The 15,180-nt window shown below is 43.6% G+C and overlaps 1 protein-coding gene across 1 annotated transcript in view; it reads left to right on the top strand.

Annotated features, from left to right (window-relative positions):
* The window catches only part of CNOT3 (CCR4-NOT transcription complex subunit 3), a gene marked incomplete at its 5' end in the record, with an annotated part of 216,828 nt that overhangs the window by 14,473 nt on the left and 187,175 nt on the right, over nucleotides 1-15,180 (top strand). The window contains one exon of the mRNA XM_018572047.1: nucleotides 12,116-12,244. Coding sequence (XP_018427549.1) covers nucleotides 12,116-12,244 — 129 coding nt within the window. The remainder of the gene's footprint in view (nucleotides 1-12,115; nucleotides 12,245-15,180) is intronic.

Raw genomic sequence — 15,180 nt, 5'->3', positions numbered from 1 at the left:
GAAAGCTACCAAAGGCGGGACTGCATAGAAAGTACCAAAAACAACATTTCAAAGGCACCGTGGCTCTTCATCTTGCAAGGGAGGTCTCACCCCCGTTTGCATCTGAGTTAGGGATCCACATCTAGGAGGGCTACTCTAGAAGGAGCCGTCCAGGAAGGCAAGTATGGTCCCAGGGCGTGGATGCATGCAATCACCCGGACAATAGATTTACGAATTGGGCCGAGTGTTGAAAGTAAATCCAAGGTCCCCAGGTTGTCAGGAACTGCCTCTCAGTGTTTCTGAGGGTTGCCGTCAAGTCTTCCGGACCTCAAGTACCTTGAATAGCCATGGTATTGGTAGGAGGACTGGTTTGTTTCCACAATAAGGCGATCGAAGCTCTGGCAGCGTCCAATAGGTGGCGTGTGAGAGAATGCCGACTGATATAGGATTCTAACTGCTCAGCAGTCCTGGATCATCTTTGTCGTATTTTTTGTTTCATCATGCGCCAAATGTTTCCAGTTGGTAAAAGGTCTGGACTGCAGGCAGGCCAGTTAAGCATCCGGACTTTTCTAGTATGAAGACATGCTGTTGTCATAGATGCAGTATGCGGTTTAGCATTGTCATGCTGAAATATGCAAGGCCTTCCCTGGAAAATATGTTTCCAGATGTGCAAGCTGCCCATTCCATACACACTAATGCACCCCCATATCATCAGAGATGCAGGCTTTTGAACAAAGTACTGATAAGCTGCAAAGTCCCTCTCTCCTTTAGCCTGCAGCACTAAAAGAATGTAAAATTTCTCTGTGGAGGTTCTCATTCATACAGGCCATGGTATATCTGTAAAAAATAAGTCAAAGCCACTGGACTTGCTGTATTTTTCTTGAAGACGTTTCACTGGTCATTCAACCAGCTTTCTCAACTCAGAATGACTTGTACAAAAAATTATCTGGGAATAAATATGGTGAATGTTGCCTCAATCCACATAATCCATCACAGAATCATGACTGCATGGGCCCAGGAATACTTCCAAAAATCAGTCTGTAAACACAAATCGCTGTGCCATCCAAAAATGCAACTTGGAGCTCCATCATGCAAAGAAGCAGCCATATCTGAACATGATCCAGAAACACTGCTGTCTTCTTTGGGCCAAAGCTCATTTAAAATGGTCTGTCGCAAGGTGGAAAACTTTTGTGGTCAGGCGACTCGAAATTTACCATTATCTGTAAAAAAAAATAAGTCAAGGCAACTGGACTTGCTGTATTTTTCTTGAAGACGTTTCACTGGTCATCCAACCAGCTTTCTCAATTCAGAATGACTTGTACAAAAAATTATCTGGGAATAAATATCTGTTAGTCACAACCAGGTGTTGATTGCATTGGCATAATTGGGGTCTTGGAGGTGTTTATTAACCTGCCCAAAGAGAGGTGTTAAAACAGCATTGTATGTGGCAGACAATAGATGTCCCCCCCCCTATGCTTTACCACCTATGCTTTAACCTCAGATGCCGACAACAGGGGTTGGTACCTTGCAGCATACGTTTGTACTCCACAATAAAGGGTCACAAAGCCAAGCGGATGCTACATAAGGCCCAGAAACAATTGCTAAATGAACGTGTATGGCAGACCCATTTCACAGATGATGCCTTACAATATACTATCAATCAACTAGAAGAGAGCCTGATTTTTCAGCTACCTGCTGATATTTAGAGAACAGTAACAGACTTCAAGGTACATGCACAGCTAGCTCAGCACACTAAGGGCAAGGCGAGGCAACAGAAGAAGTTCTCCATTTTGTTATCCCGAACTGGAAACAGCCATACTAGGGAGGAAATAACTTGGAGGCAGAAGGAGGAAAGGGGGACATTGCAGAACAAAGAGAAATAGGTGAAGAACCTTACAGACAGGGTTCTCACCCAGCCCGAGATGGATGTCCTTGCTAAAGGGTTGAATTTCGCAATCGCACCAAGAACCATCCCTGTAGTGGATATTATCTCAGCCACTGAGGCCTCGATCCACAGTAACAAAGTGCCACAGGGTGAGGCTGAACAACTTCGCCTAAAAGTGTCTGCAGCCCTGGCCAGTGCCAAACCACCTCCGTCAAACCTGACTACACAAGAAAGGAGGGAGGTCACATCCCTGAAGAAAGACAAGAGTATCACCATCCTGTACAGTTGTACTTAATACATCTGACTACGATGATACGGTGACTGCACTTCTGAATGATAACAACACATATGAAGCCCTAAGAAGAGACCTAACCAGTGGTTACAAGAAGAAAGCTATAGATCTACTTCAACAGCTGGAAAAGGACAAAGCCATTGATCGGGCTATGTATCATCGCCGCTACCCTGGTGAATCCCCTCTGTGTATATAAGGACGTCCGAAGATACATAAGGATGGGATCCTTCTTAGGCCAAAGGTCAGCAGCATAAACTCTGTGACTTATAACGTGGCAAAATACTTAGCCAGAGTCCTTGCCCCTTTGGTTGGAAATACACAACACCACATCTCAGGATTTCACAAACAAAATCAAGAACTTTAATATTGGGAGCTCTAATTTGCATTTTTGGATGGCACAGCAAACTGTGTTTACAGACTGATTTTTGGAAGTATTCCTGAGCCCATGCAGTCATGATTCTGTGATGGACATGGCTGTTTTTAATGCAGTGATGTCTGAGGTTCTGAAAATCATGGGCATCCAATATTGCGTTTCGGCCTTGTCCCTTGCGCACAGAGATTTCTCCAGATTCTAGTAATCTTTTGGTGATGATATGTACTGTAGATGATGATATATTTAAAGTCTTTGCAATTTTACGTTGCTGAACGTTCCACAATTTTAGACGCAGCTTTTCACAGATTGGTGATTCTCTGCTCATCTTTTCGTCTGAGACACTGACTCTAAGATGCTCTTTTTATACCTAAAAAATTCACTGACCTGTTGCCTAGTAACTTAGTTGCAAAATGTTCTTCCAGCTCTTCCTTGTTAGTACCACTTTGCCAGCTTTTTGTTACCCTGTTCCAACTTTTTGAGGTGTTTTGTTGCTATCAATTTCAAAATGACCGTATTTTCTTAAAATTGTAAATTTTCTCAGTTTAAACTTTGGATGTTTCCTATTTTCTATGGTGAATAAAATATAGGTTTAGGAGATATGCAAATCATTGCATTCTGTTTTTATGTAGATTTTGCACAGCATCCCAACTTTTTTTGGAATTCGGGTTGTAAGGCCACTCGTGTCTTCAAGGGCCATATGCAAGGGGAAGCGGCCTCTACGGCCATCTTTTTGAGGTGGCTTATGGAAGTTATGGTTTAAGTCTACATCCCTGGGCGTCAGTCTGCCTCTTCTGGTTTCAATCCATTCTACTAGAGCTGGTACTCTGTGCACACCTTTATTTGTTTTAAGGTGATCATGTTGCTTCTGTGGATCTGAGTCTTAGCAGCATGTTTACTAGTGGCTGTTTAGTTTTGAAGGTGCTATTTTTTTCTGTTCCTGTTTGGTTACCCATCCCTTGGTTCTTACTGCTTTAGGAAGTCCCTTCCGTTAAATGAATATTCAGCTGTGTCCTTCAAAGAACAGAAGAGAAAATAGGATTTTTTGTACTCGGCCATGCTCCGCTCTGAAGAAGTCCTATGTGGATAAACACCTGTTTATCACTGGAGTGGAAATCATGTGCCATAAAAACCCCATGCTCCATGTGCTTTCTGATGGCCATCCTATTTCGCTATACACTGTACAGTGTTCCTTTTACTCCCAGGAGTCTGATCATCCATGCAAATGTGGCCGTGTGAATGTCCATCGGTACATCTGAATGGATACGGTTCAAAGGGGAGGTGAGCTGCCTTTATACGGAGTGAGCTGTGTCTCTATATTCGCTTTGACTGCATTATATTATACGGCACTTTTCATTTGAACTTTTTGTCTTGGGATGTGTCGTTGCTACATGTTTTGGACTTGAATAACCACTAGTCCATCTGACTTTCACATTGCTATATAAGTACAAGATGGTTACAGCTCATCTGCCTCACTAGGGCAATGTATTGATCGGCACAGGTAATTTATGCCAATTGAACGATCCTACAGCCCCTGATTATGTGGGCGTACATAAGGCTCAATATTTAATTGCTTTAGAGGTGCCATGAGTGGGACACTGTCAAGTGGAGATATCACTAGTAGGGGCTGCCCCCAGAGTTGTGCTTGTTGTTTATTTCTGCCTAGTGTCCTACTCTTGCAGGTAGCAGTATAATTCTTACGTTAAATGAAGATTCAGCTCGGTCCTTCAATGAACTCAGAGAAAAGGATTATTCAGGGAGTACAGAAAATCTTATTTATTGCAGTTTTAGATAAATGAAACTGCACAAACCTAGTTAAAACACCATAGTTGCTTACCCGCAGAGCTCTGTTATAATACAAGATGGCAAAGCGGATGTTATAACATTATTTTTAAAAAGTGCTGACAGGCAGGCTTAAAGGAGAACTATGAGGCGAGTGCTTTTCACTCACCTCATAGTTCTAGCCGACCTGTGACAATGAGACTGTCACAGGTTGGCTCAGTAGATCGGGAAGTGAGCGAACACATACCGGCATTCGCTCACTTCTCGATCCTGTCACAGCTCTCTGCCGTGACACTGGAGTGGCTGGATTCCCCCCTCCCCACTCCGATCCTCCAGCGCTGACTGGCGGAACGGGCGGGTACAGCTGGCTCTGCCTCTAGATAGGCAGAGCCAGCTGTCACGCAGCTGGGCGGATCCAGACATAATTGTCGGAATCCGCTTCAGCTGCGGCGTCTCAGTATACCTCGAGCTGTAGCTCGCGGTGTACTGAGCTTAGGGTGACGGGAGGACGCTAGTTTATATCCTCCCGTTACCCTAAGGAGAACTATGGGGAAAAGCCCTAACGCCATAGTTCTCCTTTAATATCGCAGAAGAGACGGTGTAAGTCTCTTCTGTCATAGATCCTCTTTCCTGCTTTCAGCACTTTTATGCTCCTTTAAACTGAGCCGTGCATGCAAAGCTCGGTGCACAGTCTCTGCAGGATTCTCTGAGACAAACTAACTCCTGTGCGCATGTGCGGGAGTTACCTTATCTGTCTATCTGTTAGTTGTTTCTAAAGCTGGATTTTGCATATGTAGATAGCTGTCATACAGACACTGCTAAAGTTGCATATTGCAATAAATGAAATGGTCACTCAACTGCTTACTAGGCATGCACCGATACTGAAAATTTGGGCGAGTACTCATACTTGCCCAAATGCTCCAATACTTGCCTCCGATACCGATACTCCTGCTGATTAACGTGTTCCCTTGATGTATGTTAATCCACAGGTGGCCCTTGTCTGACATAGCCCCATGAACAGACATCTTATAATATACAAGGATTGCTTGTATATTAACGGGCATTGCTGCCTCTTTTCAAATAGCGGGGATTTCCCGCACGCGGCGAGCCCGACCGGGCGAATGAAACAGGACGTGTATACACGCCCAGTTACATCCAGCTTTAGGAACAACTTCTGATTTGTTCATGTACAGCATGCAGATTCAGCAATGATCCATGCCTCTATTACTAAGATGTGATGATTCTTTCTAACTGTACTGCATGTACCAGACACAAACTATGAATTGCTTCTGCAATACATTTAAATCATACTTGGAGGCTTAACACATAGTCTTTTCGAGTACAGCCTCACCTTGATCAACATGCTGCATTGATGAGGATTACTAACCAGCACTAACATTTGTGCTGGTTTGTGTCGTTTAAATCTCCATTGTATCTCCTTTCGTTGTCAAGTTATTAACCATTTATTAAAAGGTCACCAAAGGTCACCCAGCCCCCCACCACAGCCAAAATACACAAAACCAGGCTGGATGGTTAGTGCTGGTTTGTGCCATTTAAATCTTCATTCTACCTCCTTTCGTTTTCGACTTATTAACCATTTATTAAAGGTCACCCAGTCCCCCACCAAAGCCAAAAGACACGAAACTGGACTGGTTGGTTTGTGCTGGTTTGTGCTGTAAAAATTAACATTTGTGCTGCTTTTATTTGTAAGATAATAGCAATTGGTTTTTTTTTTAAGATGACATCCCCAGCCCCCCCTTCACCCCGCAACAGCCAAAAGACACAAAACCGGGCTGGTTGGTTAGTGCTACGCTTGTGCTGTAAAAATTAACATTTGTGCTGCTTAATTTTATGAACTCCATTAACAGGGCTGAAGCATACTCGCACTACACAGGTAACAAGACAGGTTAATATGGACTGACATCACTTGAGTTAAGAATGATTATAGCTACAGCCAAAAAAATAAATACGAACTATCAAGAAGTAGAATAGTAAAATGTGTCTTAAACATTTTTATTCTACAAATAATTTTACAAACTGTAGATCATAAAGTTTTTTCATGAAAATCAATCACAAATGAAGAACAAATAAACCAAAACATAGGAGATATCCATATCAAGTTTTGACTTTTTCACAGTCTTTATTAAACGATAACTGCATGTGTCCACGGGAAGTGCATAAAAAAGTAGATTAAAACCTTTGCTACCTACGCTTAACAAACGGTAATTGGGAACTGCGAGCAGCTAATAATATGAAATCGTGTCAGATACAATCCACAATAGAAGTCACCAGCACTCGATGATATATGCAAGAAGTAAAGCACTTTTTATTCAATCATCACATGCGTCAAACAGCCAGCGTTTCGGGGCCACGCAGGGTCCCTTCTTCTGGGCGACATAGTGACCCTCACGTTCACGTTTTAGTCCGCTGCAATCTGCGGATATGCAGTACAGCTGTTTGGAGATTCTGATGGAATATGAAGACCAGGTGTAAAGAAGACCACTTGAAGACCAGGTGTTTAGACCCCCTTCCTGGCCAGGCCATTTTTCAGTGTTCAGCGCTGCAGTACTTTGACTGACATTTATTCCGTCATGCAACGCTGTACTGAAATTAATTTTATACCATTTTTTTGGGATAGATAGAGCTTTCTTTTGGTGGTATTTAATCACCACTGCGGGTTTTATTTTTTACTATATTCAGGAGAAATTACTGAAAATTTTGGAAAAAAATAGGTTTTTTTAACATTATGTTATAAAACAACTAATATTACCCACTTTTTTGGTAAAATATAAAAGACGGGGTCACATCGGGTAAATAGACACCAAACATGTCAAGCTTAAAAATTTGGTGTCTCCATAAAGAGGTGACAGGTCCTCTTTATGGAGACATCAGGGGTCTCCAAGACCCCTAATGTCACCTAGGACCCCCCTGAAGAAGCTGATGAAGCAGAGATCTGCTTCATCAGCTTCTCTCCAGCATCTGAAGCTGGAGAGTGACACGAGAATGCGGAAGTGATGTAATATACACCACTTCCGCATTCTGACAGCGGAGAGGGGACCGGAGGGAGCTCGCGTACGGTTTGACAGCGGGAGGGGGAGAGCCACGGAGGGGGGTGCACGTCTCGGGGCCTCATACAAGCGATCTGCCGGCTCTATAGCCGGCGGATCGCGTGTATATTAACGGGCATCGCTGCCTCTTTTCAAATAGCGGGGATTTCCCACGCGGCGCGCCCGAGCGGGGCTGATGTAACAGGACGTGTATACGCGCCCAGTTACTTCCAAGAAGCTCCCGGCCGGCCGTGTATACACAGCGGCTGGCCGGGAGGTAGTTAAGTTGTGATTGTTTTCTTAGGTGATGCTCCAGTTTCATACAGCCTCAAAACAGGTGCAAAAAACGTGCAGTTGAAAAAGTAGTGCAAGCTCTGGTCAAAACAGGTGCAAAAAGCATGCAGTTGGAAAAGTAGTGCATGCTTTGGGCAAAACAAGCAAAAAACGTGCAGTTGCAGAAGTAGTGCAAGGTCAGGTGAAAACAGGGGCACATGTTAAAAGAAAAAAATTTGCACATAAAAAAAATGAGGCTAAAACTGTCGTTATTGCTTTGATAAATTCCCCCCAGAGTGTATAATGTATTGCTGGGATTTGTATTCCTATATAGCTCATGATATGTGATATGCAGACCAATGCAGGATATACCACCAGCTATAGAGCAATACAACAAATCCCGGGAATAATACATTATATACAGCGCAATGCACACAGAATACCACCAGATTTAGAGGAAAACAACAAATCCTGGGAATACTACATTATATACAGCGCAATGCACGCAGAATACCACCAGCTTTAGATTAATACAACAAATCCTAGCAATACATTATACATGCAGTGTATAATGTATTGCTGGGATTTGTATTCCTCTATAGCTGATGAATAATATACAGCGCAATGTACCATCAGCTATAGAGGAATACAACCAATAACTATCCCAGCAATAGATTTATACAGCATGTGGGGGGGGAAAGTGCAGGCAGTCTTACCTGCAAGCAACTTTACTTTCTTGCCCGAGAACTTCGTTCCCCCACTCTGCAGACTCCCTGCAACGTGGTGATCGTCTTGGCGGACAGCGGCGGGAGAGAGCTCAGAGCTGGGTGAGGTGGGGAGGAGGTGCGGCGTAAGGCATGAAGCATGCGGCGTGGCGTGTGTGGAGCCGCGAACAGGGGCAACTAATCGAAAGCCGACTAATGTTCCGGTGATGCTCCTTACATAGAACTGGCCCAGGAGCATTTGGTACGCTGACCTGGGGGCTTTTCCTGATTACCCCAATCTTCTGTTACTAGGACCAGGACAATAATTTGCCACTGTGCTTCACAGTCACTGACTTTAACGGCATGGCTGGCAACTCTTAGGTCCTGAGTAGGGCTGCAACAACCAATTGATTTTATTGTTGATAATCGATAATGAGGATTGTCGTCAACTTTTCTCACCGATTAGTTGTGTGTACTTCTCTTGTTCCCGCTGGGAGCCAGTGTTTCATGGGCTCTGTGTCCCCTCTGATCCCCACTGCTGGGGTTCGGAGGGGACACTGACCCCTGCAGCCAGTGGTCAGCAGGAAGGAGAACTCCAAACCTCTATCCTAACCCCCCACACCCACTGCTGCTGCACCAGCTCTGTTCCCCCTCCCTCTTTTCATTCCCGCTGCATGCTGCGGTCCGTCACCTTCAATTCCTGCTGCTCTTTCCCCCGCCTGGATCAGCAGAGGCAGTGGGGGTCGGAAGGGGGACAGACCGCTGCAGCCCACTTCCAGCGAGCAGGAGAGACCGCTGTCGACCTATGACTGCGTCCCCCCCCCTCCCCCATCAGTGGTGTATTTTTGTTTTTTTTGTGCTGCCCTAGGCAAGACTAAACTTGGGCACCCGCTATCTAAATTTACCCCACCCCTACCTGTTTAAGACATTTTTCATAACCTGCCAGTCACTGAATACAGCGTGCATGCTGTATCCAGCTTCAGGCAGGTTGCGCTATTAGCAGTGCAGAATACCAAGGACTACAAATCCCAGCAATACATTATACAGCAATACAGAATAATATAAAGCTACGTACATGTGTTGCTCCAGGGTGGCAGCCTGATGTCTCCGGGCTCTCAGTGTGGGCTGTGCAGCGTCTTGTGGTGGGCTGTGCAACACTCACTGGGGTCCTGAGGCTCTTTTGGCCAGTTGCGGGTGGCGGGGTTACCTTTGAAAGACGAGATGTGTGGCCGCTGGCACTGTATACAGTCGCTGTGAGGTCCCCAGAATGCTGCCGTAAGGTCCCCAGCAAGCGCGGGAACTTATGGCAGCCTCTTCTATTTAAAAATTTAAAGCACGGTATCGGCACTTAGTAGCGGGGCATTTTCATGAGTACTCGTGTAAATGCCCAATATTGGCACCAATACCGGTATTGATACTGATACCAGTAATGGCAGGTGAGGCTCTGCCTCACTTGTTTGGGGGCAGCGTTTATTGCGGCCCTCCTGGAAAGTGCTGCCCAAGGCTAATGCCTTGTTTGCTGTGCAGATACTCCCCTGCTGCTGCCCCCTCTTCCGATCAACTGCCAGCGCTAGAAAGCCTGCGATGAGTCCAGCGGCCGGGAGCAATAGCCAGCCTGCTGTTAGCTAGTTTAAATTGCAATAGCAGTCTGTCTATTGCACCCGCCCACTACATGCTGTCAATTAGCTGAGGAGGACCTGAAGGAGAACTCTCTTTCAGATCCCTCCTCTGCTGATAGCATATGGGTGGGTGCAATAGCCAGCCTGCTATTGCAAATTGAAATGGCCAATAGTAGACTGGGTATTGCTCCCGGCCACTGACTGCTGTGTTTAAATTCAGCTGCCTCAGCAGGCAGCTGTCATTCCCCATCTAAAGTTATTGAAGTGGAAGGGTGAGACTAGGGGTCTGATAAATCCCTAATGTCACCTTTATAGAGATCCTGTCATCTCTAATGTTCTATCATATAGGGGGCTTGTGAGAGCCCCCTTCCCCCCGATATGATGGCAATGAAGTTAAGAAAAGAAATTAAAAAAAATAAAGTCAAAAATACCCCCTAAAACAATTAAGTCCCCCCACGCCCCTGAGTTGCGCGCATACTTATGGAAACGCAAGCCGGGTGCACCTATGTGTAAAAATGACGATTGCGCTACACATGTAGGATATCACCACATTGATCTAGCAATTCTCTTTCAAAGACCATTACCCTCTTATTCTCTGGGGAACGCAAGGCTTTGCTCACATATTACTCCCTATACTACCATAGATTCTGTAAGATCTTAAACTGCTTGTATCAGCTCTTCAGAAACCACCCTTTGATTCTTAGAGATATTCCTCTGTCCACTTTCACCTACAAGGTGGCTTCCATTGCTAGACAAGTTAGTGGCTCTCTAGTAGAAAACCCCATTGACAAGGTTGTCTTGACTCCTAGGACCCCTTTTTTTCCACCTATAAATCCATCTTTGTAGTGCTTCAGAACATTCTAATGAGTTTTCCCTCCATTGTTTGAATGAGGTATGAGCAGTTTGAGTTGATCTTAACCATATCTTCCTTCAGGATAACCAGTGCCCTCTTTGTCATTCCTGAGGTTCCCCGTTAGGGAATGCCTGAGTCTTTCACCATTTCTATGTGGTTCAGGCAGCTCACTATCTAGGCTTAAACTTAGGAATAGGGTTCCACTTTTTCTTGGCAAGGTGGACTCTACTAGATCAGTGAGTGCCTCTTGGGCTTTTCAGCATCAGGCATCCATTTCCCAGATATGCAGGGATGTCGCCTGTTCAGAAGTTCACACGTTCTTAAGTTTTACCAGGTGGATGTTCAGGCCTCATCTGATGCTTTTTTCGAAAGTAAAGTCCTTTAGGCCTCAACCAGCCCCCAATTTTTGTTCCCTGGTTTTGTCGGTTTGTTATTTTGTTTGCTGTATATCCTGTCCCTCAGTTGGACTAGTTTTGGACATCCCATACTTCTCAGAATGTTTCTGACCCTGTGCTCCTTATTACATTTAATTAATAAATAAGACTTTTTTTTATCTACCGTAAAATTATTTTCTTGGAGTTCATCAAGGGACACAGGTCCCACCCCTCTGACTTGTGATCACTCCTACTACTGCTTTTGCCCCAAACTGAAGCCTTGTGGGCTTTGGAGGAGTTATGCTGGCTGGTGCCTTTTTGTTTGTCAGTGTCCAATCTCCTTTAGGCAGCAGTATAATCCATACATCTCAAAATCCTTCAGACATTTTCCCTTAATGCACTCCATAAAAGTAATTTCCAGGAAGTCAAAAATCCTGTTTTGTGAGTCAACTGCACTGCCTTTTATCATATTCATTTCTCTTCAATACATGCTGCCTATTGACATACTTTCCTCAATCCTCCCCTACACACGCTGGCCTTATATTCTCCACATTCCTTTGCTTCACATTTTTTCCACTATCATACCCTCTGCTCTCCTCTCCTCTCCAGCACATAATGCTCACTGTCATGCCCTCTCCACTGCTCACTTGCACATATTGCCTGCTATCATACCCTTCACACTTCCCTCCTGCACATACTGCCCTCTGTCATACCCTTTGGCACTCCTCTTCTGCACATATTGCCACTGCATTACTCTCTACACTCCACATGTACATACTGCCTGCTCGGACACCACTTGTGCATTGTTTGTAATATTCCCAACAGTACCTGTTCTGGAAGGGTCATGTATTTGCTAGTTTAAAAATTGACAAAGATGTTATCTTTTACATAATTGTATGTGAATTTAACAAAAAGTATCTCATCTTTATATTTACAGCAAATGGAAAGGTTTAAGGTAGTAGAACGTGAAACAAAGACAAAAGCGTACTCTAAGGAAGGTCTTGGTTTGGCTCAGAAGGTGGACCCAGCTCAGAAGGAAAAAGAAGAAATTGGGCAGTGGCTAACGGTAGGATTTATGATTATCGTGGTGGTTATTTACAGAGCAGATATTTTTATGTGCTTCGTGATCATAATGGATTAAAGAACAATACATTTTATTGCTCTTAGTGTTTATTGGGAGACCTAACAGACCACTGGGTATAGTCCCTGCCACTAGCGGTTTGAACACTAAAAATCAGAAGGCTTATCTCCTCCTTGTGGGTAATACCACCCTGCACAGCCAGCCAGTCTCTGTTTTTCACTAGATGTCCTAGTTAGGATATATGTCCCAACTTGCAAAATTGAAGATTCCATCCTGCTTAGTGTTACACCAGATCCCTAGATCTTGGAAAATCCCTGCATGTTCAGTGTCACAACATGGCCACCAAACCTTGGAAATTTACTGAAGCCTCTTTCCTTTCTTCGGATGAGTATGTCTGCATCTTAGTGGCACACCATGTTCTGCAAACCTCAGAAATGCACTGCTGCATTTGTATCCACTTGGACTCACTGCTAACTTTGCTTTGTCTCTGGGAAAGAAGGAGGGGGGCGGCAGACGACAGCAGACCATGAAATCCAACTGTCGAAAACCTCGCTGACCACCTTACTCCTCCGCAGATTCTCGGTTGTGGAACTTTAGCTTGGCAGTCTTGTGCCCATCTGAAGCATTGTAGGGTACTTCTTTTCTCCTGTGTAACTCTTGCACTCACGCCAGGGCTTCCAGAAAGTGTGTGCTTTTTTTTTTTTTTCTCTCTATTTAATGTGAGCAATGAGAAACTACAATAAATGCAAGTCACCAGGTTGAATCTGCCAACAAATTACACTACCTGTACCCACTGCTACTTTATCTAGGTCACTGGTCAAGCTAACCCGCTGTGTGATGTTTGGAAGACCCCTTCTAACTCGAGTGCTTCAGCACCTTCATCAAATCCTCAGGTGCACCAATGAAGAATATGTCTGTCAGTTACCCTACATGCTGGTGGCATCCTTGGGTCAACTGTTTTTTTTTTTTATTGAATTTTTTTACATATTACCACAAAGTAAAACACAGGTTATCACTTAAACAACAGGCAAGCAGTATATCACCAATCCCAAGTATAAAAGGAAAAGCAAATACAGGGGTATAATCAAAACAGTTCCCCCCTACCCCAGGAAATAGCACTGTCAGAATCTTTACACTGATAAAATAAACAGTTTTCTATTTATGAAAACAAGCGAGGATCTGTAATTAAGGAGATTCCCAACTTATTTCCACAAATCAACAAAATAACTTGAGTTTGTTTTATTTGCGCTTGAATGCAAAATGAGAACAACAATGTGCAAAAATATATATATTTATTAACTAAAAATCAGTGCAGAATAATCAAAATACAATTGGTGACAACCAAAGGATATGGATCGAAATAATATTGATAACACAGATGATAATAAAATAAAACCACAGGATATTATTTCAAAATATCAATGTAACAAAATATGTAACTTCTTGAATGTAATTGGTAGCTTATCAGTAGCTCAACAGAATGTGAAAACAAAATGTGGAGATTTGACGAGATATGTTTCAATTAGTAAAACCAAACAATATATAATGACTGTAGGTTGAATATTGTAAGAATATAAAACAATAATTATTGCTAATATCTCTTGCAATTAATAGTACAAAATCTAAGGCAATTTTTATAATGAACCTTTTTTTTTCTTTTACAGTAATGAGAAAAATAAATTCAAAGTCTCTTGTTCTTTGTTTAAGTGTAAGACATGACGGTTATCAATCTCACTATAACACAAACTGGCCCCATGGCCGGTCCTAATCTTGTGTTTGTTGTCTGAGACTCTCAATTTACAACCTGGGAAAATATGTGGTAATGTTCTTAAAATTTGCTGTAAGAGTCTTTCTCCAGGAATCATGACCTTACATTCACCTCGTAACAGATTGTAAGCCCTCACGGGCAGGGCCCTCACCATCTTGATTTGTATTGTGATTGTTATGTCTTCCTTATATTGTAAAGCGCTGCACAAACTGTTGGCGCTATATAAATCCTGTATAATAATAATAATCTTCAGCCATCCTCCTTTTCCCTTCAATACCTATCCTGAAGGATTATACACTGGACATTAACTCCCCTCTCACCAATGCCTTAAAGGCATCCCATTGAGTCGATAAGGGGACATCCTGTATAAAGGCATGTGTAGTCCAATATTGCAAAATCGTATCCTGACATTGAAATTGAATATAAGGTTCATCCAGCCACAGAGAACCTATCCTCCAAGAGTGAATACCCAATGGCACTGGCCTTGTTATGTAGTAATATAGGGGAGTGGTCAGAAATGGCTCTCCGTACATATTTTGGTCTCATCTGACCGCAAAACCTTCTCCCAATCCTTCTCTGAATCATTTAGATGTTCATTGGCAAACTTCAGATGGGTTCCCTTCCTTGCGGGCGTTGCAGGATCTCCGTCCATGGTGGTGTATTGTGTTACCAATGGTTTGTTTGGTGACTGGTGTCCCAACTCCCTTGAGATCATTCATAAGCTCCTCCTGTGTAGTTCTGGGCTGATGCCTCACTTTTTTCTCATTATCATCCTTACCCCATGAGGCAAAATCTTGCATGGAGCTCCAGACCGAGGGTGATTGGTTATCTTGTATTCCTTCCATTTGCGAATAATCGCACCAACAGTTGTTTCCTTCTCACCAAGCTTCTTGCTGATAGTCTTGTAGCCCATTCCAGCCTTGTGCAGGTCTACAATCTTGTCCCTATCGTCCTTTGACAGCTCTTTGGTCTTGCCCATAGTGGTGAGGTTTGAATGGAAGAAAGTGATTCTGCGGACAGGTGTCTTTTATCTACATCATGAGTTGTCGTTAGGAGCACCTTCTCAAATTGACAGGACTAATCTGTGTACCATGTAGCCAGTCTGTGGGAGCCAGAATTATTGTTGGTTGGTAGGGAATCAAATACTTTTTTT

This window comes from Nanorana parkeri, unplaced genomic scaffold, assembly GCF_000935625.1.
Source record: "Nanorana parkeri isolate BGI_ZX_2015 unplaced genomic scaffold, ASM93562v1 scaffold1915, whole genome shotgun sequence".
NCBI lineage: Eukaryota > Metazoa > Chordata > Amphibia > Anura > Dicroglossidae > Nanorana > Nanorana parkeri.
Note: the sequence above shows the minus strand (reverse complement) of the source record. Positions and strands in the feature narration are given on the sequence as shown.